The sequence below is a fragment of the Oncorhynchus tshawytscha genome, linkage group LG26 (genome assembly GCF_018296145.1).
Source record: "Oncorhynchus tshawytscha isolate Ot180627B linkage group LG26, Otsh_v2.0, whole genome shotgun sequence".
Classification (NCBI taxonomy): domain Eukaryota; kingdom Metazoa; phylum Chordata; class Actinopteri; order Salmoniformes; family Salmonidae; genus Oncorhynchus; species Oncorhynchus tshawytscha.
In genome coordinates, this window is record NC_056454.1 from 39,494,066 (window position 1) to 39,521,789 (window position 27,724).

At 48.2% G+C, this 27,724-nt stretch overlaps 1 protein-coding gene across 7 annotated transcripts in view; it reads right to left on the minus strand.

The window, feature by feature from the left end:
* Nucleotides 1-27,724, minus strand: part of LOC112225616 (DNA-binding protein SATB2) — a 95,819-nt gene that overhangs the window by 39,014 nt on the left and 29,081 nt on the right. For all 7 annotated transcript variants that reach the window (XM_042306622.1, XM_042306625.1, XM_042306620.1 and 4 more), the window contains exons 2-3: nt 12,876-13,100; nt 1,613-1,816 (exon numbers count right to left, since the gene is read on the minus strand). In XM_042306622.1, coding sequence (XP_042162556.1) covers nt 1,613-1,816; nt 12,876-13,056 — 385 coding nt within the window. In that variant the 5' untranslated portion in view covers nt 13,057-13,100. The remainder of the gene's footprint in view (nt 1-1,612; nt 1,817-12,875; nt 13,101-27,724) is intronic.

The following is a 27,724-nucleotide window of genomic DNA, read 5'->3' on the forward strand; positions in this document are numbered from 1 at the left end:
TTGCCTGTGATGTACACATTTGTCTTACACACACATCTGTTACGCTGTGTTGGTGTACTGTATGAAGTGAGCTCTCTCACGTACGTCTCACAACATGACGTGAGATTTGTCAGGTCAAACTATAACTGACATTATATGATATCTGATATCAGAGCATCTCCACTTTACACATAGATAGTGATCAATTTAGTGGCGTATCTTGATGCATCGCAATAGTACTGCAAAAAATACTGCATACATGTATGTTTTTCTCTGACACACAGGGGCAACAGTACAGTTATTGTCTAATTCCATTAATAGCCCCTAAGAATCCAGACTGTTTTAACATAAGGAAAGAGTTATAGAGGTTGTGTCATTGTAGCCACTAACAGAGACATCAAAAGAAGCAGATTCACACACTATTTCAGTTTAAGTCCATGTACAGATGTAGGATCTTAATTTGAGCCAGTTTGCTACAGCAGGAAAATAACCTGCAGCAACAGGAAATGCAAATGATTATGTGGATGATAATTCATATTTGTAAGGGTTGATACATTTTTCATTTGGGCAAATCAAGTCTGACATTTTAAAGTGGACATTACAAACTCTAGAAGCCTTTTGAAACCTGTGCAGGAAAATTCTCAGCAACAAAAGAGTGATCAAATGAAGCTCCTACATCTGTATGTCAGCTGCCTGGTTGTGTCTATTGTTACCATATATCAACGTGAAGCAACTCCCCCAGATAGAATGTTCTACATACTTTAGTGAACACAAGTAAACTGCACTGTCCTCTTGGCGATGGTAACCATGTGTGCAACAATAAATTACACAGCTATTATGTTTCTCCCCTAGACCTCTTTCATAAACATTCTCACACATACACAGACATGAACACACAAATGCACACACACACACACACACACACACACACTCACACACACACACACACACTCACACACACACACACACACACACACACACACACACACACACACACACACACACACACACACACACACACACACACACACACACACACACACACATTAAAGCATGTGCATATACTTAGACACATTTAGTCGCACACATATTATCTTGGCCTCTTGGAGGAACTAGACTCATTTCTTTCCAACTCTTTGTTCTTTGTTTAACACGTTTCTCTTTATTTGTGTTTTTCAAACATTCTTTACTTAGTCTGAGAGCTCAAAACATCATACAGAAGTGTTTAGTCTGGCTAGCATCCCGGCCAGTGAATTAGTGCTGTGCTGTCCTCTGACTCTTTTCTAACAGGTTGTATAGCGTTTTAGCACAAACTCAGTACCAGGTGAAAGCTTTGTTTTGTCCTCTGTAGCTCAGTTGGTAGAGCGTGGTACTTGTAACGCCAGGGTAGTGGGTTCGATTCCCGGGACCAGCCATACATAAAGTGTATACACGCATGACTGTACGTCACTTTGGATAAAACCGTCTGCTAAATGGCATATATTATTTTGGCTGATAGAGCCTTTGTGTCTGGTGTTTAGTGGAGAAGTGCTCAGTTCAAGTGTTTGGGGTTATGGATGGTGTTTAGTGGAGAAGTGCTCAGTTCAAGTGTTTGTGGTTATGGATGGTGTTTAGTGGAGGCTACAGTACTCACCCTGAGCCTGAGCAGCAGAGCTGTGGGAGTACCCCAGGGCCTGCAGGGCCGTCTCCACCAGCTGATTGAAGAGGATGTCTTTCCTGACCAGGACAAACTCAGCATGCTCCTCCCTGTGGCCCTCGCTCCTCTCCACCTCCTCACGCTGCATCCCTCCGTCCAGCCCTGCCTGCTCCACCACACAGAATACTGGGATCATCAGACCTGGGGGAGGGAGATCAGAAGTTAGGCAAAATAAACAGGCTAAGTGAGTACAATGTTAGTCATAGGTCAATTACATAGAATGCTGCTGACTTGGGTGGCTGTTAAATCACCTGTTGTGTATACTGATAGGATTCCAAACAATGCAAAGATGTAAAGTCGCTAATCTAACGGCAAGGAAATCCTTAAGATTAGAGGTAATACTAGAAGAATGGATATCCAAAGAAATTATTAAAAAAGGACCTTGAAAAAAATCTAAGTGTCAAATAAATTTAAAAGCTTCACACTGTTTTCCACAACTATCTATTCATAACTATCACTATCTATTCCATAACTATCACTATCTATTCCATAACTATCTATTGTCATGACTTCTCCCGAAGTCGGTCCCTCTCCTTGTTCGGGCGGTGTTCGGCGGTCGACGTCACCGACCTTCTAGCCATCACTGATCCTCTTTTCATTTTCCATTGGTTTTGTCTTGTCTTCCATCACACCTGGTTCCAATCCCATCAATTACATGTTGTGTATTTAACCCTCTGTTCCCCCTCATGTCCTTGTTGGAGATTGTTTGCATGTTAGTGCTATTATGTGTTGGTGCGCGACGGGTTTTGGACCCATTTGATTTTTTTGTTGTATATTTTGTTTTTTGTCGTTTGTTTGTAGTTCTTATTAAATGACTCCATTTATACCAAGTTCGTTCTCCTGCACCTGACTTCCCTGCCACCAACACGCACACCTTACAATTTCATTACTATCTATTCCATAACTAGCTAAGTTCTTTACATTCATTGAAGGTCAGTTATGTGCAGTGGATGTATTTTGGACCCAATGGTGATTCAAGCTACTGTGTTCATTATCAGTTCTTTCATATTTTATAATTACACAGAATTCGGTAGACATGCAATGCAATTTGAACGACCGGGCTGGTGCTGATTTATCGCAGTTTAGCGTCTCCAGCTCTCCATTTGTCTGTCCATGTCTCATCTCATTTGACTGTCCATGTCTCATCTCATTTGACTGTCCATGTCTCATCTCATTTGACTGTCCATGTCTCATCTCATTGACTGTCCATGTCTCATCTCATTGACTGTCCATGTCTCATCTCATTTGACTGTCCATGTCTCATCTCATTGACTGTCCATGTCTCATCTCATTGACTGTCCATGTCTCATCTCATTTGACTGTCCATGTCTCATCTCATTGACTGTCCATGTCTCATCTCATTGACTGTCCATGTCTCATCTCATTGACTGTCCATGTCTCATCTCATTTGACTGTCCATGTCTCATCTCATTTGACTGTGTATGTCTCATCTCATTTGACTGTCCATGTCTCATCTCATTTACTGTCCATGTCTCATCTCATTTGACTGTCCATGTCTCATCTCATTGACTGTCCATGTCTCATCTCATTTGACTGTCCATGTCTCATCTCATTTGACTGTCCATGTCTCATCTCATTTGACTGTCCATGTCTCATCTCATTTGACTGTCCATGTCTCATCTCATTTGACTGTCCATGTCTCATCTCATTTGACTGTCCATGTCTCATCTCATTTGACTGTACACATTTGACTGTGTATGTCTCATCTCATTTGACTGTCCATGTCTCATCTCATTTACTGTCCATGTCTCATCTCATTGACTGTCCATGTCTCATCTCATTGACTGTCCATGTCTCATCTCATTTACTGTCCATGTCTCATCTCATTTGACTGTGTATGTCTCATCTCATTTGACTGTCCATGTCTCATCTCATTTGACTGCATATGTCTCATCTCATTTGACTGTCCATGTCTCATCTCATTTGACTGCATATGTCTCATCTCATTTGACTGTCCATGTCTCATCTCATTTGACTGCATATGTCTCATCTCATTTGACTGTATATGTAGATGTTTTCTTATAGCTTACCTGTTAGTTTCATAGATAAAGCTGGGAACCATGGTAACCGTTCCCAAAGTCACAGCGGCCTAAACGATGCCCACACACATGGTTTTCTATGGCGTTCATCTCTATGGCCCCACTATCCTTTTGGCTCACAGCAACAATTCAATTCCTCCACCAATATTCCTCTTCTTACTAAAAGGCTTTTGGTTGTAGGCCACCTGTCGACTAATTAATTAAGGCTCTCAGAAGAAATGAGGGTCTGAGCATTAGGCAAACTCCCTGCACTAATAATAAGAGTAGAGCTATAACACACACACACACACACACACACACACACACACACACAGCACCATTAGATCTCTCCCTCTCTCTTGTTTTAATCAGTCAATTGCTATATTTCTACTTCCTCTCCATGAATCATCCCGGCTCCCAGTTTGCTGGGCTCTTCTGGGAGTGAATTACACACTGGAGCTCTGTGTGCCAATTCAAGTAAGTGAATTTCCCCCAACAGGCCAATATAACTGTCAACACAGAGCAGCTCCAACCAGCTCTCTCTCTCTCTTTCTTTTCCCACTCTCTCGTAGTTCTCTCTCTCTCTCTCTCCCTCTCCCCCTCTCTCTCTCTTCCTCATCCCATACCTCATCTCCTTTCCAACACCTTTCTCTCTTTCTCTCTCCTCTCTCTCTCTCTCTCTTAGTCTCTCTCTCTCTCTCTCTCTCTCTCTCTCTCTCTCTCTCTCTCCCTCTCTCTCTCTCTCTCTCTCTCTCTCTCTCTCTCTCTCTCTCTCTCTCTCTCTCTCTCTCTCTCTCTCTCTCTCTCTCTCTCTCTCTCTCTCTCTCTCTCTCTCTCTCATCTCCCTCACTCTCCTCTCTCTCCCAACACCTTTCTATCTTTTTCTCCACTCTCTCGTAGTTCCCTCTTGCTGTAACTCAGTCTCCCTCTTTCTCCCTCCCCACCTCTCTGTCTCCCCGTCTTCCCATCTCCCATCACCTCTTCCCTCTCCCCATCTCCCATCACCTCTTCCCTCTTCATCATCTCCCATCTCCCATCATCTCTTCCCTCTCCCCTCTCCCCCCTCTTCCCCCTCTACCCATCTCCCATCACCTCTCCCCATCTCACATCATCTCTTCCCTCTCCCCATCTCCCATCACCTCTCCCCATCACCTCTTCCCTCTCCCCATATCCCATCACCTCTCTCCTCATCTCCCATCACCTCTCCCCATCTCCCATCACCTCTCTCCTCTCCCATTACCTCTCCCCCTCCCCTCTCTCCCCATCTCCCATCACCTCTTCCCTTATCACTTCTCCCCATCTCCCATCACCTCATCCCCATCTCCCATCACTTCCCCATCTCTCCCCTTATCACCTCTCCCCATCTCCCATCACCTCTTCCCTCCCCTCCCCCTCTCCCCTCTCCCATTACCTCTTCCTCTCCCCTTATCCCTCTCCCCATCTCCCATCACCTCTCCCCTTATCACCTCTCCCCATCTCCCATCACCTCTCCCCTCTCTCCCATCACCTCTCCCCTTATCACTTCTCCCCATCTCCCATCACCTCTCCCCTTATCACCTCTCCCCATCTCCCATCACCTCTCCCCTCTCCCCATCTCCCATCACCTCTCCCCTTATCACTTCTCCCCATCTCCCATCACCTCTCCCCTTATCACCTCTCCCCATCTCCCATCACCTCTCCCCTTATCACTTCTCCCCATCTCCCATCACCTCTCCCCTTATCACCTCTCCCCATCTCCCATCACCTCTCCCCTTATCACCTCTCCCCTCTCCCCATCTCCCATCACCTCTCCCCTTATCACCTCTCCCCATCTCCCATCACCTCTCCCCATCCCCCATCTCCCATCACCTCTCCCCCCTCTCCCCATCACCTCTCCCCTCTCCCCATCTCCCTCTCCCCATCTCCCTCTCCCTCTCCCCCTCTCCCCATCTTCCTCTCCCCATCTCCCCCTCCCCATCTCCCATCTCCCCATCTTCCCTCTCCCCATCTCCCTCCCTCCCTCTCTCCCCATCTTCCCTCACCTCTCCCCATCTCCATCTCTCCCCATCTCCCTCTCCCCATCTCCCCATCTTCCTCATCTCCCTCTCTTCCCTCTCCACATCTTCCTCTCCCCTCTCCCCATCTTCCTCTCCCCATCTCCCCTCTCCCCTCTCTCCCCATCTCCCTCTCCCCATCTTCCTCTCCCCATTTCTCCCCCTCTCCCCTCTCATCCCTCTCCCCCCTTATCACTTCTCCCCATCACCCCCTTTTCCCTTTATTTTATTTCACTTTATTTATTAACTGTTATTTATTCAGCGGAACCTAATTGAGATCATTGTCTCATTTACAATGGTGCCCTGAGGACAACAATTACATCAAGACAGCAAAAAAGACATGACTTATTTAACAACAGAGTTTTAAACTGCCCTATCGGTCACGCCCTGACCTTAGAGAGCCTTTTATGTCTCTATTTGGTTTGGTCAGGGTGTGATTTGGGTGGGCATTCTATGTTCTTTATTTCTATGTTTTGTGTTTCTATGTTTTGGCCGGGTAGGGTTCTCAATCAGGGACAGCTGTCTATCGTTGTCTCTGATTGGGAATCATACTTAGGCAGCCTGTTTTGCCACCTTAGGTTGTGGGATGTTGTTTTTTTGTTAGCTCTGTGTAGCCTTCAGAACGTGACGGTCGGATTAAATAAAGAATCATGAACACGTACCACGCTGCACCTTGGTCTACTTCTTCTGACGAGCGTTACATTATCGGCACCAGGGAATCCAGGTGGAATTTGTTTTGTAATGTATTCCATAACTGTGGTGCGTTAAAACTTTGTGGGGACAAGCGGGACCTCAAGAGTTAACCTTGCGAATGAGTTTGGTATCTCATATTGTTATAATTCAACAAGGAAGTGAGGGATGTCTTGCTCCTACGCTGATCTGACCAACCGGAATCCATGCTTCAAGATTGTTTTGATCACGGGACTGGGAAATGTTCCGGCAGCCTCAGAGAATAACATTGATTTATACTCTGACTTGGTGAGTGAGTTTATAAGGAAGTGCATTAGAGATGTTGTACCCACTGTGACTATTAACCTACCCTAACCAGAAACCGTGGATAGATGGAGCCATTCGACCATTAAACGTGTTAACCCTCGCAAGGCTTTTGGCCTCCTCAGAGCATGCGCAGATCATCTGGCTGGTATGTTTACGGACATATTCAATCTCTCCCTATCCCAGTCTGTTGTCCCCACATGCTTCAAGATGGCCACCATTGTTCCTGTACCAAAGAAGGCAACGATAACTGAACTAAATGACTATCGCACTCACTTCTGTCATCATGAAGTCCAGGACCCAATTGCACAGGGCGGGGTTGAGAACCAGGGCCTGAAGCTTAATGATGAGCTTGGAGGGTACTATGGTGTTGAATGTTGAATGAAGTGCTTTGAGAGACTAGTCAAGGATCATATCACCTCCACCTTACCTGCCACCCTAGACCCACTTCAGTTTGCATACCGCCCCAACAGGTCCACAGACGATAAAATCACCATCACACTGCACACTGCCCTATCCCATCTGGACAAGAGGAATACCTATGTAAGAAAGCTGTGGGGGATAGTACCCTCCAAGCTCATCATTAAGCTTCAGGCCCTGGGTCTCAACCCCGCCCTGTGCAATTGGGACCTGGACTTTCTGACAGGCCACCCCCTGGTGGTGAAGGTTGGAAACAACATCTTCACTTCGCTGATCCTCAACACCGGGGCCCCACAAGGGTGCGTGCTCAGCCCCTTCCTGTACTCCCTGTTCACCCATGACTGCGTGGCCAAGCATGTCTCCAACTCAATCATCAAGTTTGCAGACGACACAACAGTAGTGGGCTTGATTACCAACAACGACGAGAAAGCCTACAGGGTAGGAGGTGAGGACACACGGAGTGTGGTGTCAGAAAAACAACTTCTCACTCAACATCAACAAAACAAAGGAGATGATCGTGGACTTCAGGAAACAGCAGAGGGAGCACCCCCCTATCCACATCGACGGGACAGTAGTGGAGAAGGTGGAACATTTAAGTTCCTCGGCATACACATCACGGGCAAACTGAAATGGTCCACCCACACAACCTCAGGAGGCTGAAGAAATATGGCTTGTCACCTAAAACCCTCACAAACTTTTACAGATGCACAATTGAGAGCATCCTATTGGGTTTTATCACCGCCTGGTACGACAACTTCCCCGCCATCAACCGCAAGGCTCTCCAGAGGGTGGTGAGGTCTGCACAACATATCACCAGGGGCAAACTATCTGCCCTCCAGGATACCTACACCACCCGATGTCACAGGAAGGCCAAAAAGATCATCAAGGACAACAACCACCCGAGCCACTGCCTGTTCACCCTGCTACCATCCAGAAGGCGAGGTCAGTATAGGTGCATCAAAGCTGGGACCGAGAGACTGAAAAACAGCTTTTATCCCAAGGCCATCAGACTGTTAAACAGCCATCACTAACACTGAGAAGCTTCTGCCTACAAACAGACTCAAATCATTGGCCACTTAAATAAATGGATCACTAGTCACTTTAAATAATGCCACTTTAATAATGCTTACATATCTTAAATGACTCATCTCATAAGTATATACTGTATTTTATACCATCTACTGCATCTTGCCTACGCCGCACAGCCATCGCTCTTCCATATATTTATATGTACATATTCTTATTCCATTCCTTTACACTTGTGTGTATTAGGTAGTTGTTGGGAAATTGTTAGATTACTTGTTGATATTACTGCACTGTCGGAACTAGAAGCACAAGCGTTTCGCTACACTCACATTAATATTGCTAACCATGTAAATAAAATTTGATTTGATTTGTATGTCTGTTGGAGCTTGTTGAGCAGAGCTTTGTAAACAACATGTGAGTAAGGATGGGATTTACGGGACTTTAGGTCCAGCTGATCTTCTGATACAGGATGCAGTGATGGGTATTAAAACTGTCTCCTACTGTCTAATAAAGTGTGGGGGGGGCACTATGTTAGACAGCATCCAATGGTTCAAGAGTAGTGGCTGCTGCATTTTGATAAATGGTGTAACCATAGTCAAGATCTGGCAGGAAAGTTGACGGTACAGTCGTGGTCAACAGTTTTGAGAATGACACAAATGTTTATTTCCACAAAGTTTGCCGCTTCAGTGTCAAGTATAATTACAAGCATTTCGTAAGTGTCAACGGCTTTTATTGACAATTACATGAAGTTGATGCAAAGAGTCAATATTTGCAGTGTTGGCCCTTCTTTTTCAAGACCTCTGCAATCCACCCTGGCATGCTGTCAATTAACTTCTGGGCCACCTGACTGATGGCAGCCCATTCTTGCATAATCAATGCTTGGAGTTTGTCAGAATTTGTGGGTTTTTGTTTGTCTACCCGCCTCTTGAGGATTGACCACAAGTTCTCAATGCGATTAAGGTCTGGGGAGTTTCCTGGCCATGGACCCAAAATATTGATGTTTTGAGAGAAAATGACTTTACCCCAGTCCTCAGCAGTCCAATCCCTGTACCTTTTGCAGAATATCATCTGTCCCTGATGTTTTTCCTGGAGAGAAGTGGCTTCTTTGCTGCCCTTCTTGACACCAGGCCATCCTCCAAAAGTCTTCACCTCACTGTGCGTGCAGATGCACTCATACCTGCCTGCTGCCATTCCTGAGCAAGGTCTGTACTGGTTGTGCCCCGATCCTGCAGCTGAATCAACTTTAGGAGATGGTCCTGGTGCTTGCTGGACTTTCTTGGGTGCCCTGAAGCCTTCTTCACAACAATTGAACAACTCTCCTTGTAGCTCTTGATGATCCGATAAATGGTTGATTTAGGTGCAATTTTACTGGCAGCAACATCCTTGCTTGTGAAGCCCTTTTTGTGCAAAGCAATGATGACGGCTCATGTTTCCTTGCAGGTAACCATGACTGACAGAGGAAGAACAATGATTCCAAGAACCACCCTCCTTTTGAAGCTTCCAGTCTGTTATTCGAACTCAATCAGCATGACAGAGTGATCTCCAGCCTTGTCCTCGTCAACACTCACACCTGTGTTAACGAGAGAATCACTGACATGATGTCAGCTGGTCCTTTTGTGGCAGGGCTGAAATGCAGTGGAATTTTTGGGGGGGCAAAGAGGGACTTTGCAATTAATTGCAATTCATCTGATCACACTTCATAACATTCTGGAGTATATGCACATTTCCATCATACAAACTGAGGCAGCAGACTTTGTGAAAATTAATATTTGTGTCATTCTCAACTTTTGGCCACGACTGTATCTGCTTCCTGCTGTTTATGGAGAGACATGATCTATTGTAAAAAATCTACTTTAAATCTTAGCTTTGAACTTGCTCATCGGTATGTTTTTAAGCGTTAGATCTTTATCAAATCAAACGGCCAGATATTTACAGGTGGGAACCCGCTCAATGAGAGAACCATCCAATGAGAGAACCATCCAATGAGAGAACCATCCAATGAGAGAACCATCCAATGAGAGAACCATCCAATGAGAGAACCATCCAATGAGAGAACCATCCAATGAGAGAACCATCCAATGAGAGAACCATCCAATGAGAGAACCATCCAATGAGAGAACCATCCAATCAGAGAACCATCCAATGAGAGAACCATCCAATCAGAGAACCATCCAATGAGAGAACCATCCAGTGAGAGAACCATCCAATGAGAGAACCATCCAATGAGAGAACCATCCAATGAGAGAACCATCCAATCAGAGAACCATCCAATGAGAGAACCATCCAATGAGAGAACCATCCAATGAGAGAACCATCCAATGAGAGAACCATCCAATGAGAGAACCATACAATGAGAGAACCATCCAATGAGAGAACCATCCAATGAGAGAACCATCCAATCAGAGAACCATCCAATGAGAGAACCATCCAATCAGAGAACCATCCAATGAGAGAACCATCCAATCAGAGAACCATCCAATGAGAGAACCATCCAGTGAGAGAACCATCCAATGAGAGAACCATCCAAGAACCATCCAATGAGAGAACCATCCAATCAGAGAACCATCCAATGAGAGAACCATCCAATCAGAGAACCATCCAATGAGAGAACCATCCAATGAGAGAACCATCCAATGAGAGAACCATCCAGTGAGAGAACCATCCAATGAGAGAACCATCCAATGAGAGAACCATCCAATCAGAGAACCATCCAATGAGTGAATATGTAGCCATCAGACATTTTTCTGCCAATTTGATTAACAACATATATTTAGTTTTTCTCGCGTTAAGTACAAGTTTTAAATCAACAAGGGCTTTCTGTAATGTAACAAAAATCTGATTGCAGCTCTAACATAGCTTGGTCAATAGTTATTACAATGGCAAACAGAAGACATACAGCCGATACCATTATCCCCTATTTACCCCCTCATGCTCATCTCAAAGTTTCCTGTCTGTTCTCTAATATACTCTAGTGTGTGTGTGTGTGTGTGTGTGTGTGTGTGTGTGTGTGTGTGTGTGTGTGTGTGTGTGTGTGTGTGTGTGTGTGTGTGTGTGTGTGTGTGCTGGATGTTCCCACTCATACATTCAGAACCTTATGTTTGCGGAGCGATCGATAACCTAGAGAGGAATATAAATCAGCTTCATACAGCGCTACTTTATTCAGTAACCTCAGTGTTCTATAGTTCCCACTCCTACGGAGCGGCCTAGATCTACACAGCACAGTCTAGAGTGGCCTAGATCTACACAGCACAGTCTAGAGCGGCCTAGATCTACACAGCACAGTCTAGAGCGGCCTAGATCTACACAGCACGGTCTAGAGCGGCCTAGATCTACACAGCACAGTCTAGAGCGGCCTAGATCTACACAGCACGGTCTAGAGCGGCCTAGATCTACACAGCACAGTCTAGAGCGGCCTAGATCTACACAGCACAGTCTAGAGCGGCCTAGATCTACACAGCACGGTCTAGAGCGGCCTAGATCTACACAGCACGGTCTAGAGCGGCCTAGATCTACACAGCACGGTCTAGAGCGGCCTAGATCTACACAGCACAGTCTAGGATGGAATTCATCCTATTATACAGTCCTATAAAATACTGCAATGAGCCTCATGAACTCTAGAGTGCATGGCATTGTGCAGTACGATTACGGCCAGAACTCCAGTTACCAGTTACCAGAGGGTCAGGGCCAGAGAGAGAGAGTAAGACAGAGACAAAGAAAGAGACATAACTGTCAGGGCTTTGAGTTAGAGAATACCCGAGACCCGAGACCCGATCCAGAACCAGAATTCTAAATGATGTCACGGTTCTGGGTCAGCTCTGATCGGATTGTCGCAGGTCTCAGGTATGTGTAATTTCAACTGACTTGTCCAGAAGGACCCATATAGATCCAAACGTGACTGCTGCAGTAGAGAGAGAGACAAATTATATAATTTATGCTACTGGTCTTTACTTTTCATTAGAGTGGCGCATGTAGCATGCTGTTGTTGTTGGCCAATCAGAAGTCATCAAAGCGGCAATAGGCTACAGTCCTAGAGCCTCCTTGTGGCAAAAGTTAGGAGATATCTAATCAATGGAAGATGGAATTAAAATGATGGAATTCAAAGTTAAAGGAGAAGGACAGGCTTCAATGACCAAGAGCCAACAGGTAGGCTGCTACTTAATATTCTGAATGGAGTTGTTGTTGTTTGTAACTGTAGGATGAGAAAGTGCATGCAGCCTCAGTTAGCCTAGCTATCTAGCTAGCGTATCTAACTTTTCTACTGCTTTCCTCCCTCCTAGCTATCTAGCTAGCTTATCTAACTTTTCTACTGCTTTCCTCCCTCCTAGCTATCTAGCTAGCTTATCTAACTTTTCTACTGATTTCCTCCCTCCTAGCTATCTAGCTAGCTTATCTAACTTTTCCCAGTTTGATGCAGTCAGGAAAGATTGGATTGGAATGGTTCTGGATCTAACCAGGTCTATATGGAACGGGTCTAGTTGTCCTCGGGTCCATTCGGAACGGTTCTCTTTATTGTACTAATGAATTTATGCATATCGGGTTCGGTCCAATTTTTAGGACCTGTGAAGGCCTCTACTGTGAGTGTGACTGCATCCTGATTCTCCTCACTTGCACACACCCCATTACGGATTTCATAGCCTTGGATTGGTGTAAAGCAGCATCTATCTGTGGGTGTGTTTTGGGGTATCATACCTCCCAGGGGTCCGTGTGGGTTGCCGTTGTGGTGTAGGAGACATGGCCCAGTGGGGCTCCCGTTGCGCTCCAGACGCCCCATCTTCCCTGGCGGTGGTCCGCTGAGTTCCGGGCTGCCCCCCCGTCGCTCCCGCTCAGGACTGTCCTGCATACGGGGGCTCTCCCCACCACCGCGCTCCATCCCCCTCCAACCACCAGGGGGAGCTAATGCCAGAGGGTAAGGGCCTAGCAGGGAAGAGAGAGGAGGAGAGGGGGAGAGAGAGAGGGAGAGAGAGAGGGGGGGAGAGAGGGAGAGAGAGGAGAGAGGGGGGAGAGAGGGAGAGAGAGAGAAAGAGAGAGAGAGAGAGAGAGGGGGAGAGAGAGACAGAGAGAGAGAGAAAGAAAGGGAGAGAGAGAGAGAAAGAAAGGGGAGAGAGAGAGAGAAGAAGGGGGGGGAGGGAGAGAGACAGAGCGAGAGAGAGAGAGAGGGGGGGGAGGGAGGGAGAGAGAGAGAGAGGGAGAGAGAGAGAAAGAGAGAGAGAGAGAGAAGAGAAGGGGAGGGAGAGAGAGAGAGGGAGAGAGAGAGAGAGAGAGAGAGAGAGAAGAAGGGGGGGAGGAGAGAGAGAGAGAGAGAGAGAGAGAGAGAGAGAAGGGGGGGAGAGAGAGAGAGAGAGAGAGAGAGAGAGAGAGAGAGAGACAGAGAGAGGGAGAGAGAGAGAGAGAGAGAGAGAGAGAGAAAGAGAGAGAGAGAGAGAGAGAGAGAGAGAGAGAGAGAGAGAGAGAGAGAGAGAGAAGAGAGAGAGAGAGAGGGAGAGGGAGAGAGAGAGAGAGAGAGGGAGAAATTGACCAGGGTCAGGTTTTCCGATAGCGATTGAATTTCGACTTAGGAGTGTTTTAACAATACGTCTTTCCAACGTTTGCTAAGTTGAGTCATTGAGGCATGTGTCAATACTGATAGGATGGAAGGAAAGCTTTCTCTTATCATTAGAATTATTCCACAATACTGACGATGGATCAGCTCCAAGAAAGATTGTATCACCTGCGGTTGCAAATATTGAGGCGGCTTATTCTAATGCTTACCCAATAATAATGAATTAAATCAACATTTGGCACATCAGTGCTCACATGTTAGGTTACACATCATGAAATACACTGAGTATACCAAAAATTAGGAACAGCTTCCTAATATTGAGTCCCCCCCCCCCGAAAAGCATTCCAGATGCTGGCCCATGTTGACCCCAATGCTTCCCATAGTTGTGTCAAGTTGTCTGGATATCCTTTAGGTGGTGGACCATTCTTGATACACACGGGAAACTGTTGAGTGTGAAAAACCCAGCAGCGCTGCAGTTCTTGACACAAACCGGTGCACCTTGCACCTACTACCATACCCCGTTCAAAAGGCACTTAAATTGTTTGTGTGGTTCATTCACCCTCTCAATGGCACACATACACAATCAATGTTTCACTTGTCTCAAGGCTTAAAAATCCTTATCTTTCTCCTCCCCTTCATCTACACTGATTGATCATAAGGGATAAGGGATCATAGCTTTCAGTTGGATTCCCCTGGTCAGTCTAAGTCATGGAAAGAGCAGGTGTTCCTAATGTTTTGTACACTCAGTGTATATCAAGACAAATGACAGACAGTAGAAAAATAGAACTCAATTGATTGAACATGAAATGTATCTCAATATGATTTACATAGGCATATAGCCTGCATTTACATTTTAATGCAGACATCTCGGTTTTCATTTTTACAAGTCGCTTGTTTGTATCAACTGCAAATACATTGGCAACTTTGTATTTGTAGTCAGCTTTGTTGGCAGTAACAGAGGTGGATAAACCATGTGATCGTGGCCTTAAATATGAGAACACCGAGGTCAGGACTTTGGTCATTTTTCTCATCAAAAAATTAAATACTAATATATATATACACAAATAGTACACAATAAAGGGTCAACAGTCAACATGTAAATATTGCACCCAGTGTTCAGAATACTTGTATTCATGATCTGAGTTCTAATCGCGCCGGCCTCTTTGAGAACAAGTGGAATCATGAACAGTGGTTTCTTCGTTATGTTCGCCTGCATCTCCCGGATTTGCTGCCTGATTTGCCTTTTTAGCAGCACACTCACCACCAGAGGCGGACTGGACATCTGGCATCTCGGACAAATACCTGATGGGCTGGTCCAATTTCTGCCTAGAAGGCCTGTCTAACTCTTTTGTTTTTGCGCAAAATTATCACTATCTGGCTATCTGGTGGGATTGTAGGGTGGTGGGGTGGTGTCTCTCTCTCCGACTCTGTCTCCCTCTCTGTCTCCTCTCTGTCTCCCTCTCCCTCTCTGTCTCCTCTCTGTCTCCCTCTCCCTCTCCTCTCTGTCTCCCTCTCCCTCTCTGTCTCCTCTCTGTCTCCCTCTCTGTCTCCTCTCTGTCTCCCTCTCCCTCTCCTCTCTGTCTCCCTCTCCCTCTCCCTCTCCTCTCTGTCTCCCTCTCCCTCTCTGTCTCCTCTCTGTCTCCTCTCTGTCTCCCTGTCTCCCTCTCCCTCTCTGTCTCCTCTCTGTCTCCCTCTCTGTCTCCCTCTCTGTCTCCCTCTTTGTCTCCTCTCTGTCTCCCTCTTTGTCTCCTCTCTGTCTCCCTCTTTGTCTCCTCTCTGTCTCCCTCTCCCTCTCTGTCTCCCTCTGTCTCCTTCTCTGTCTCCTTCTCTGTCTCCCTCTTTCTCCCTCTTTGTCTCCCTCTTTGTCACACTCTCCGTCTCACTCCCCGTCTCCCTCTCAATACCGGCAAAATTATCACTATCTGGCTATCTGGTGGGATTGTAGGGTGGTGGGGTGGTGTCTCTCTCTCTGTCTCTCTCTCCCTCTCTGTCTCCTTCTCTGTCTCCCTCTCTGTCTCCCTCACTGTCTCCCTCTCTGTCTCCCTCACTGTCTCCCTCTCTGTCTCCCTCTCAATACCTGCAAAATTATCACTATCTGGCTATCTGGTGGGATTGTAGGGTGGTGGGGTGGTGTCTCTCTCTCTGTCTCTCTCTCCCTCTCTGTCTCCTTCTCTGTCTCCCTCTCTGTCTCCCTCACTGTCTCCCTCTCTGTCTCCTTCTCTCTCTCCTTCACTGTCTCCCTCTCAATACCTGCAAAATTATCACTATCTGGCTATCTGGTGGGATTGTAGGGTGGTGGGGTGGTGTCTCTCTCTCTGTCTCTCTCTCCCTCTCTGTCTCCTTCTCTGTCTCCCTCTTTGTCTCCTCTCTGTCTCCCTCTCCCTCTCTGTCTCCCTCTCTGTCTCCCTCCTTGTCTCCCTCTCTCTCTCCGGCTCTCTCTCCCTCTCTGTCTCCTTCTCTGTCTCCCTCTTTGTCTCCTCTCTGTCTCCCTCTCCCTCTCTGTCTCCCTCTCTCTCTCCCTCTTTGTCTTCCTCTCTGTCTCCCTCTCTGTCTACCTCTCTGTCTCCCTCTTTGTCTCCCTCTCTGTCTCCCTCTCTGTCTCCCTCTCTGTCTCCCTCTCTGTCTACCTCTCTGTCTCCCTCTCTGTCTCCCTCTTTGTCTCCTTCTCTGTCTCCTTCTCTGTCTCCCTCTTTGTCTCCCTCTCTGTCTCCCTCTCTGTCTCCCTCTCTGTCTCCCTCTCCCTCTTTGTCTCCCTCTCTGTCTCCCTCTCTCTCTCCCTCTTTGTCTTCCTCTCTGTCTCCCTCTCTGTCTTCCTCTCTGTCTCCCTCTCTGTCTCCCTCTCTGTCTCCCTCTCTGTCTCCCTCTCTGTCTCTCTGTCTCCCTCTCTGTCTTCCTCTCTGTCTTCCTCTCTGTCTCCCTCTCTGTCTACCTCTTTGTGTTCTCATACTGGTATTGTTTTCTCATACTGGTATTGTTTTCTCATACTGGTATTGTTTTCTCATACTGGTATTGTTCTCTCATACTGGTATTGTTCTCTCATACTGGTATTGTTCTCTCATACTGGTATTGTTCTCTCATACTGGTATTGTTCTCTCATCTCATACTGGTATTGTTCTCTCCTACTGGTATTGTTCTCTAATCTCATGCTGGTATTGTTCTCTCATACTGGGTATTGTTCTCTCATACTGGTATTGTTCTCTCATACTGGGTATTGTTCTCTCATACTGGTATTGTTCTCTCATACTGGTATTGTTCTCTCATACTGGTATTGTTCTCTCATACTGGTATTGTTCTCTCATACTGGTATTGTTTTCTCATACTGGTATTGTTCTCTCATACTGGTATTGTTCTCTCATACTGGTATTGTTCTCTCATACTGGGTATTGTTCTCTCATACTGGTATTGTTCTCTCATACTGGTATTGTTCTCTCATACTGGTATTGTGTTCTCATACTGGTATTGTTTTCTCATACTGGTATTGTTCTCTCATACTGGTATTGTGTTCTCATACTGGTATTGTGTTCTCATACTGGTATTGTGTTCTCATACTGGTATTGTTTTCTCATACTGGTATTGTTCTCTCATACTGGTATTGTGTTCTCATACTGGTATTGTTCTCTCATACTGGTATTGTGTTCTCATACTGGTATTGTTCTCTCATACTGGTATTGTGTTCTCATACTGGTATTGTTCTCTCATACTGGTATTGTGTTCTCATACTGGTATTGTGTTCTCATACTGGTATTGTGTTCTCATACTGGTATTGTTTTCTCATACTGGTATTGTGTTCTCATACTGGTATTGTGTTCTCATACTGGTATTGTTTTCTCATACTGGTATTGTTCTCTCATACTGGTATTGTGTTCTCATACTGGTATTGTTCTCTCATACTGGTATTGTGTTCTCATACTGGTATTGTGTTCTCATACTGGTATTGTGTTCTCATACTGGTATTGTGTTCTCATACTGGTATTGTTCTCTCATACTGGTATTGTGTTCTCATACTGGTATTGTGTTCTCATACTGGTATTGTATTCTCATACTGGTATTGTTTTCTCATACTGGTATTGTTCTCTCATACTGGTATTGTGTTCTCATACTGGTATTGTTCTCTCATACTGGTATTGTGTTCTCATACTGGTATTGTTCTCTCATACTGGGTATTGTTCTCTCATACTGGTATTGTTTTCTCATACTGGTATTGTGTTCTCATACTGGTATTGTGTTCTCATACTGGTATTGTTCTCTCATACTGGTATTGTTCTCTCATACTGGTATTGTGTTCTCATACTGGTATTGTGCGTTCAAGAGGCTGCTAAGCCATATATGACACCTGCCATGTATCAAAGAGCAGAGCCTTATTTACATACTAGTCCCTGGACACTGCCAGCCAATGTGTGTGACCAATATGAGAGAGAGAGATAGAGAGAGAGAGATAGAGAGAGCTATTTGAACATCTTAGGCTAAGCAAGTCAAATATTAGCTACAGTTGATAATCTAACAGCAAGGATATTCTTAAAATTTAAGGTAATACTAGAGAGCAGAGAGAGCAGAGAGCAGAGTGAGAGAGAGAGCAGAGTGAGAGAGAGAGAGAGAGAGCTGTCGGTCCCACAATTATTTATATATATATATTTGTATTTTTAGATATGTATACTTTGACAATGTAAGTAATAATGAACTTGCCATGTCAATTGAATTGAATTGAATTGAGAGAGAGAGCAGAGGGAGCAGAGAGTAGAGAGTAGAGAGAGAGAGAGAGAGAGAGAGAATTACAAAAGGTACCCACCACAGATGACTGGGGGAGGCTAAGAGGATCTATTTTATTTAGACCACAGGCATATCTGACCTTCTTTTACTGCCTACAAATAAGTGGGGAGGAAAATAGGAATGACCTAATTTTGGGAGCAAGAAGGAGGACCAAGAAATGTGACAAAGGAAACAAAACTAAGCATAAGACGTGTTTGAAAGCGAGGGACGATCTCCATCCTCTTCCCCTGATTGTTTTTACAGACCTAGTCTCTTTGTCCCTGCTAACGCTGTCATAAGTCCCCACAAAGACAATGTTTTCATGCTGCGGTCTCTCTCTCTCTCTTCTCCCACCAACACACCCAATCAAAGAGGAATTCAGAAACTTTACGTGGTACACAGTGGAGCTCACCAACAGGGGGAGGTACACAGTGGAGCTCACCAACAGGGGGAGGTACACTTTGGGGCTCACCAACAGGGGGAGGTACACAGTGGAGCTCACCAACAGGGGAGGTACACAGTGGAGCTCACCAACAGGGGAGGTACACAGTGGGGCTCACCAACAGGGGGAGGTACACAGTGGGGCTCACCAACAGGGGAGGTACACAGTGGGGCTCACCAACAGGGGAGGTACACAGTGGGGCTCACCAACAGGGGAGGTAAACAGTGGGGCTCACCAACAGGGGGAGGTACACAGTGGAGCTCACCAACAGGGGAGGTACACAGTGGGGCTCACCAACAGGGGAGGTGCACAGTGGAGCTCACCAACAGGGGAGGTACACAGTGGAGCTCACCAACAGGGGAGGTACACAGTGGGGCTCACCAACAGGGGGAGGTACACAGTGGGGCTCACCAACAGGGGAGGTACACAGTGGAGCTCACCAACAGGGGAGGTACACAGTAGAGCTCACCAACAGGGGAGGTACACAGTGGGGCTCACCAACAGGGGGAGGTACACAGTGGAGCTCACCAACAGGGGAGGTACACAGTGGGGCTCACCAACAGGGGAGGTACACAGTGGGGCTCACCAACAGGGGAGGTACACAGTGGAGCTCACCAACAGGGGAGGTACACAGTGGAGCTCACCAACAGGGGAGGTACACAGTGGAGCTCACCAACAGGGGAGGTACACAGTGGGGCTCACCAACAGGGGGAGGTACACAGTGGAGCTCACCAACAGGGGGGGAGGTACACAGTGGAGCTCACCAACAGGGGAGGTACACAGTGGGGCTCACCAACAGGGGGAGGTACACAGTGGAGCTCACCAACAGGGGGAGGTACACAGTGGAGCTCACCAACAGGGGGAGGTACACAGTGGGGCTCACCAACAGGGGAGGTATACAGTGGGGCTCACCAACAGGGGAGGTACACAGTGGAGCTCACCAACAGGGGGAGGTACACAGTGGAGGTCACCAACAGGGGAGGTACACAGTGGGGCTCACCAACAGGGGGAGGTACACAGTGGAGCTCACCAACAGGGGGAGGTACACAGCTCACCAACAGGGGGAGGTACACAGTGGAGCTCACCAACAGGGGAGGTACACAGTGGGTCTCACCAACAGTGGGAGGTACACAGTGGGGCTCCCCAACAGGGGAGGTACACAGTGAAGCTCACCAACAGGGGGAGGTACACAGTGGAGCTCACCAACAGGGGAGGTACACAGTGGGGCTCACCAACAGGGGGAGGTACACAGTGGGGCTCACCAACAGGGGGAGGTACACAGTGAAGCTCACCAACAGAGGGAGGTACACAGTGGGGCTCACCAACAGGGGAGGTACACAGTGGGGCTCACCAACAGGGGAGGTACACAGTGGGGCTCACCAACAGGGGAGGTACACAGTGGGGCTCACCAACAGGGGAGGTACACAGTGGGGCTCACCAACAGGGGAGGTACCCAGTGGGGCTCACCAACAGGGGAGGTACACAGTGGGGCTCACCAACAGGGGAGGTACACAGTGGGGCTCACCAACAGGGGGAGGTACACAGTGGGGCTCACCAACAGGGGGAGGTACACAGTGGAGCTCACCAAAAGGGGAGGTACACAGTGGAGCTCACCAACAGGGGGAGGTACACAGTGGAGCTCACCAACAGGGGAGGTACACAGTGGAGCTCACCAAAAGGGGGAGGTACACAGTGGAGCTCACCAACAGGGGAGGTACACAGTGGAGCTCACCAAAAGGGGGAGGTACACAGTGGAGCTCACCAAAAGGGGAGGTACACAGTGGAGCTCACCAACAGGGGAGGTACACAGTGCAGCTCACCAAAAGGGGAGGTACACAGTGGAGCTCACCAACAGGGGAGGTATACAGTGACGCTCACCAACAGGGGAGGTACACAGTGGAGCTCACCAACAGGGGGAGGTACACAGTGGAGCTCACCAACAGGGGGAGGTACACAGTGGAGCTCACCAACAGGGGGAGGTACACAGTGGAGCTCACCAACAGGGGGAGGTGCACAGTGGAGCTCACCAACAGGGGGAGGTACACAGTGGAGCTCACCAACAGGGGGAGGTATACATTGACGCTCACCAACAGGGGGAGGTACACAGTGGAGCTCACCAAAAGGGGAGGTACACAGTGGAGCTCACCAAAAGGGGGAGGTACACAGTGGAGCTCACCAACAGGGGAGGTACACAGTGGAGCTCACCAAAAGGGGGAGGTACACAGTGGAGCTCACCAACAGGGGAGGTATACAGTGACGCTCACCAACAGGGGGAGGTACACAGTGGAGCTCACCAACAGGGGAGGTACACAGTGGAGCTCACCAACAGGGGAGGTATACAGTGACGCTCACCAACAGGGGGAGGTACACAGTGGAGCTCACCAACAGGGGGAGGTACACAGTGGAGCTCACCAACAGGGGGAGGTACACAGTGACGCTCACCAACAGGGGAGGTACACAGTGGAGCTCACCAACAGGGGAAGTACACAGTGGAGCTCACCAACAGGGGAGGTACACAGTGGAGCTCACCAACAGGGGAGGTGCACAGTGGAGCTCACCAACAGGGGAGGTACACAGTGGAGCTCACCAACAGGGGAGGTACACAGTGACGCTCACCATCGGGGGGTAACACAGTGGAGCTTACCAATGGGGGGGTACACAGTGGAGCTTACCAATGGGGGGGTACACAGTGGAGCTTACCAATGGGGGTACACAGTGGAGTTTACCAATGGGGGGTAACACAGTGGAGCTTACCAACGGGGTGGGGGTCTATAGATCGGTTTCACCTTTAAATTCAACCTGCAGCTCTGTTCAAGAACACACATAAGCTTAATTTTGCTATAATATACTGTCTAATGTCTACAGCTTTAGGAACAGCCATTAATCTGCATGGAGACAAATTGACTCCTAACCTCCTGTATTTAAGATGATTTTTTTTACTCCTTATTGGTTGGCTGGTGGCCACAACAACACAGAATAGAGCCTCCGGTACGCTAGCTAGCCCAGTGTGTGGTCGTCCACCAGGAAGGATATCATAGTAAATGGGAAGTTGTGTAGCAACAGTGAATAAGGTTCAGAGATGATAGCTTTCTCTTTTGCATAACGTTGAATTGTATCTTCCTTCCTGCCACACTGACCTCAGCTCCCTTCACCTCTCTCTCAGTTAATTCCACACAACGTCTACTCTCCTCCCCTCTTTAATGTGATGTTTGTTACTGTAGAGACCCAGTGAAGTCAACTTGTACCAATAAGGAGGAGGCTGATACACCCCAGAGGACATTGTGTTGCCTCTCCAATGTCCTGACTATTATTAAGTTCCTGTCTCGAGACGAGGCAGACCAAACCCACTAACAACAGCAGCCTCACTGAAAAGTATCAATATCTACGACAATCCCTTTTCAGTCAAATTTGGTGATCTGGTGAAACATTCATCTTTCTGAATTATGGATAGAGTGTAAGAATGTGGCGTATATTAAATATGAAACCCAGAGCCAGACAATGCCTGTTAGCCTGTGGACCTGTAGCGAGAGCAGAGCAGAGCAACCCATGTTTCATAGTGTCATTATTGGGGTTGGGGATGTGTGTCTGTAGGGAGGGGGCTGGGGCTGTGTGTCTGTGGGGAGGGGGCTGGGGCTGTGTGTCTGTGGGGTTGGGGCTGTGTGTCTGTGGGGTTTGGGCTGTGTGTCTGTGCGGTTGGGGCTGTGTGTCTGTGGGGAGGGGCTGGGGCTGTGTGTCTGTGGGGTTGGGGCTGTGTGTCTGTGGGGCTGGGGCTGTGTGTCTGTGGGGAGGGGGCTGGGGCTGTGTGTCTGTGGGGTTGGGGCTGTGTGTCTGTGGGGTTTGGGCTGTGTGTCTGTGCGGTTGGGGCTGTGTGTCTGTGGGGAGGGGGCTGGGGCTGTGTGTCTGTGGGGTTGGGGCTGTGTGTCTGTGGGGCTGGGGCTGTGTGTCTGTGGGGAGGGGGCTGGGGCTGTGTGTCTGTGGGGTTGGGGCTGTGTGTCTGTGGGGTTTGGGCTGTGTGTCTGTGCGGTTGGGGCTGTGTGTCTGTGGGGAGGGGGCTGGGGCTGTGTGTCTGTGGGGTTGGGGCTGTGTGTCTGTGGGGAGGGGGCTGGGGCTGTGTGTCTGTGGGGTTGTGGCTGTGTGTCTGTGGGGAGGGGGCTGGGGCTGTGTGTCTGTGGGGTTGGGGCTGTGTGCCTGTGGGGTTGGGAGGGTGTGCCTGTGGGGTTGGGGGCTGTGGGGAGGGGGCTGGGTGTCTGTGGGGTTGGGGCTGTGTGTCTGTGGGGTTGGGAGGGTGTGCCTGTGGGGTTGGGGCTGTGTGTCTGTGGGGTTGGGGCTGTGTGTCTGTGGGGAGGGGGCTGGGGCTGTGTGTCTGTGGGGTTGGGGCTGTGTGCCTGTGGGGAGGGGGCTGGGTGTCTGTGGGGTTGGGGCTGTGTGTCTGTGGGGTTGGGGCTGTGTGCCTGTGGGGTTGGGGCTGTGTGTCTGTGGGGTTGGGGCTGTGTGCCTGTGGGGTTGGGGCTGTGTGTCTGTGAGGTTGGGGCTGTGTATCTGTGGGGAGGGGGCTGGGGCTGTGTGCCTGTGGGGTTGGGGCTATGTGTCTGTGGGGAGGGGGCTGGGTGTCTGTATGGGTGTGTGTGTCTGTATGGGTGTGTGTGGGGTGAGTGCCATGGCCTAGTCTAGACTTACAGGGAAAAATATGAGTGCATACACAAATGCAAGCACGGATGAATACATACACACACACGCACACAGACAGACAGACAGACAGACAGACAGACAGACAGACAGACAGACAGACAGACAGACAGACAGACAGACAGACAGACAGACAGACAGACAGACAGACAGACAGACAGACAGACAGACAGACAGACAGACAGACAGACAGACAGGCACGCACGCACGCACACGCACGCACACACACACACAGATAGTTGTGTAATGGTTAAGAAGCACTTCCACATTGTATATACAAATGAATATCCTACTGTATCATACATTGTGATACTTATATGGTGCTGGGAGATCAACAGTGAGATAAAAGCGTCAGTTAATATTGAGTCGATAAGAAGTTAAATATCTGTCCCAGAGATGGCCATTGTTAGGCCTTTTGATAACAGAGAAGACACAGAGGCATTTTTGAGACCTTGAGCAGCTATTTAGATACAAACTCATTTGAAATTCACTAACTTGATTATCTTGGACACTAAGGTTTAATCTACAATTCATAAGTGGCTACTCCTACATTTCACAGTCTCACACAGACACAACAAATGAACAGGCACAGACATAAGATCACAAAGGAAACATACAGACCCACCCTTACTGATGAGACAATACTACAGAGCAATGACCACACCTATAAACAATCCGTGAAACATACAGACACACACGTGTAATTCTAAACCTTACTACACTGTACGAGACACAGAGCAAAGAGTATTCATGAGTTTCCATCATCCTTTGTAATACTGGTCCCATCGGCCAACTCATATTCATTCTTAGAATTGTGCAGTCAAATGACAGGGTGGAACTGTGTAAGGCCAAAGAGACTGTCTCTCTCTTCTCTTGTACACCTCCTGTATTTTCCTCTCTCTCTTTCCCTCTCTCTCCCTCTCATTCACCTCCTCTCTCTCTTTCCCTCTCTCTCCCTCTCATTCACCTCCTCTCTTTCTTTCCCTCTCTCCCTCTCATTCACCTCCTCTCTCTCTTTCCCTCTCTCTCCCTCTCATTCACCTCCTCTCTCTCTTTCACTCTCTCCCTCTCATTCACAACCTCTCTCTCTTTCCCTCTCTCTCCCTCTCATTCCCCTCCTCTCTCTCTTTCTTCTCCCTCCCATTCCCCTCCTCTCTCTCTTTCCCTCTCTCCCTCTCATTCCACCTCTCTCTCTTTCTTTCTCCCTCTTTCCTCTCTCTCTCTTCCCCTCTCTCTCCCTCTCATTCACCTCCTCTCTCTCTTTCCCGCTCTCTCCCTCTCATTCACCTCCTCTCTCTCTTTCCCTCTCATTCACCTCGTCTCTCTCTTTCCCTCTCTCTCCCTCTCATTCACAACCACTCTCTCTTTCCCTTTCTCTCCCTATCATTCACAACCTCTCTCTCTTTCCCTCTTTCTCCCTCTCACTCACAACCTCTCTCTCTTTCCCTCTCTCTCCCTCTCATTCACCTCCTCTCTCTCTTTCCCTCTCTCTCCTTCTCATTCACCTCCTCTCTCTTTTTCCCTCTCTCTCCCTCCCTCTCATTCACCTCCTCTCTCTCTTTCCCTCTATCCCTCTCATTCACCTCCTCTCTCTCTTTCCCTCTCATTCACAACCTCTCTCTCTTTCCCGCTCTCTCCCTCTCATTCACCTCCTCTCTCTCTTCCCCTCTCTCTCTTTCCCTCTCTCTCCCTCCCTCTCATTCACCTCCTCTCTCTCTTTCTCTCTCCCTCTCATTCACCTCCTCTCTCTCTTTCCCGCTCTCTCTTTCCCTCTCTCTCCCTCCCTCTCATTCACCTCCTCTCTCTCTTTCACTCTCTCCCTCTCATTCACCTCCTCTTTCCCTCTCTCTCCCTCTCATTCACCTCCTCTCTCTCTTTCCCTCTCTCTCCCTCTCATTCATATCCTCTCTCTTTCCATCTCTCTCCCTCTCATTCACCTCCTCTCTCTCTTTCCCTCTCTCTCCCTCTCATTCACCTCCTCTCTCTCTTTCCCTCTCATTCACCTTGTCTCTCTCTTTCCCTCTCTCTCCATCTCATTCACAACCTCTCTCTCTTTCCCTCTTTCTCCCTCTCACACACAACCTCTCTCTCCTTCTCATTCACCTCCTCTCTCTCTTTCCCTCTCTCTCCCTCCCTCTCATTCACCTCCTCTCTCTCTTTCCCTCTCTCCCTCTCATTCACCTCCTCTCTCTCTTTCCCTCTCATACACAACCTCTCTCTCTTTCCCGCTCTCTCCCTCTCATTCACCTCCTCTCTCTTTTCCCCTCTCTCGTTCCCTCTCTCTCCTTCCCTCTCATTCACCTCCTCTCTCTCTCTTTCCCTCTCTCCCTCTCATTCACCTCCTCTTTCCCTCTCATTCACAACCTCTCTCTCTTTCCTGCTCTCTCCCTCTCATTCACCTCCTCTCTATTTCCCTCTCTCTCCCTCTCATTCACAACCTCTCTCTCTTTCCCTCTCTCTCATTCACAACCTCTCTCTCTTTCCCTCTTTCTCCCTCTCACTCACAACCTCTCTCTCTTTCCCTCTCTCTCCTTCTCATTCACCTCCTCTCTCTCTTTCCCTCTCTCTCCCTCCCTCTCATTCACCTCCTCTCTCTCTTTCCCTCTCTCCCTCTCATTCACCTCCTCTCTCTCTTTCCCTCTTTCCAACCTCTCTCTCTTTCCCGCTCTCTCCCTCTCATTCACCACCTCTCTTCCCCTCTCTCTTTCCCCTCTCTCTCCTCCCTCTCATTCACCTCCTCTCGCTCTTTCCCTCTCATTCACAACCTCTCTCTCTTTCTCTCCCTCTCATTCACCTCTCTCTCTCTTTCCCTCTCTCCTCTCATTCCCCTCCTCTTTCCCTCTCATTCACAACCTCTCTCTCACTCTCTCTCATTCACAACCTTCTCCTTTCCTTTCTCTCCTTCTCATTCACCTCCTCTCTCTCTTTCCCTCTCTCCTCCCTCTCATTCACCTCCTCTCTCTCTTTCCCTCTCTCCCTCTCCTCCCTCTCTCTTTCCCTCACTCTCCCTCCCATTCCCCTCCTCTCTCTCTTTCCCTCTCTCTCCCTCTCATTCACCTCCTCTCTCTCTTTCCCTCTTTCTCTCTCACACAACCTCTCTCTCTTTCCTGCTCTCTCCCTCTCATTCACCTCCTCTCTCTCTCTTTTCTCCTCTCATTCATTCCTCTCCATCTCTCCCTCTCTCTCCCTCTCATTCACCTCTCTCTCTCTCTTCCCTCTCTCTCCCTCTCATTCACTCTTTCCTCTCTTCCCTCTCATTCACCTCCTCTCCCTCTTTCCCTCTCAACCTCTCTCTCTTTCCCTCACTCTCCCTCCCGTTCCCCTCCTCTCTCTCTTTCCCTCTCTCTCCCTCTCATTCACCTCTCTCTCTCTTTCCTCTCTCCCTCTCATTCACAAACCTCTCTCTCTTTCCCTCTTTCTCCCTCTCACTCACAACCTCTCTCTCTTTCCCTCTCTCTCCCTCTCATTCACCTCCCTCTCTCTCTCTTTCCCTCTCTCTCCCTCCCTCTCATTCACCTCCCTCTCTTTCTCTCTTCCCTCTCTCTCCTCTTCTCATTCACAACCTCTCTCTCTTTCCTGCTCTCTCCCTCTCATTCACCTCCTCTCTCTTTCCTCTCTCTCCCTCTCATTCACAACCTCTCTCTCTTTCCCTCTCTCTCCTTCTCATTCACCTCCTCTCTCTCTTTCCCTCTCTCTCCCTCCCTCTCATTCACCTCCTCTCTCTCTTTCCCTCCCTCCCTCTCATTCACATCCTCTCTCTCTTTCCCTCTCATTCACAACCTCTCTCTCTTTCCCTCTCTCTCCTCTCATTCACCTCCTCTCTCTCTTTCCCCTCTCTCCCTCCCTCTCATTCACCTCCTCTCTCTCTTTCCCTCTCTCCCTCTCATTCACCTCCTCTCTCTTTCCTCTCATTCACAACCTCTCTCTCTTTCCCGCGCTCTCCCTCTCATTCACCTCCTCTCTCTCTTTCCCTCTCTCCCTCTCATTCCCCTCCTCTTTCCCTCTCATTCACAACCTCTCTCTCACCCGCTCTCTCCCTCTCATTCACAACCTCTCTCTCTTTCCCTTTCTCTCCTTCTCATTCACCTCCTCTCTCTCTTTCCCTCTCTCCCTCCCTCTCATTCA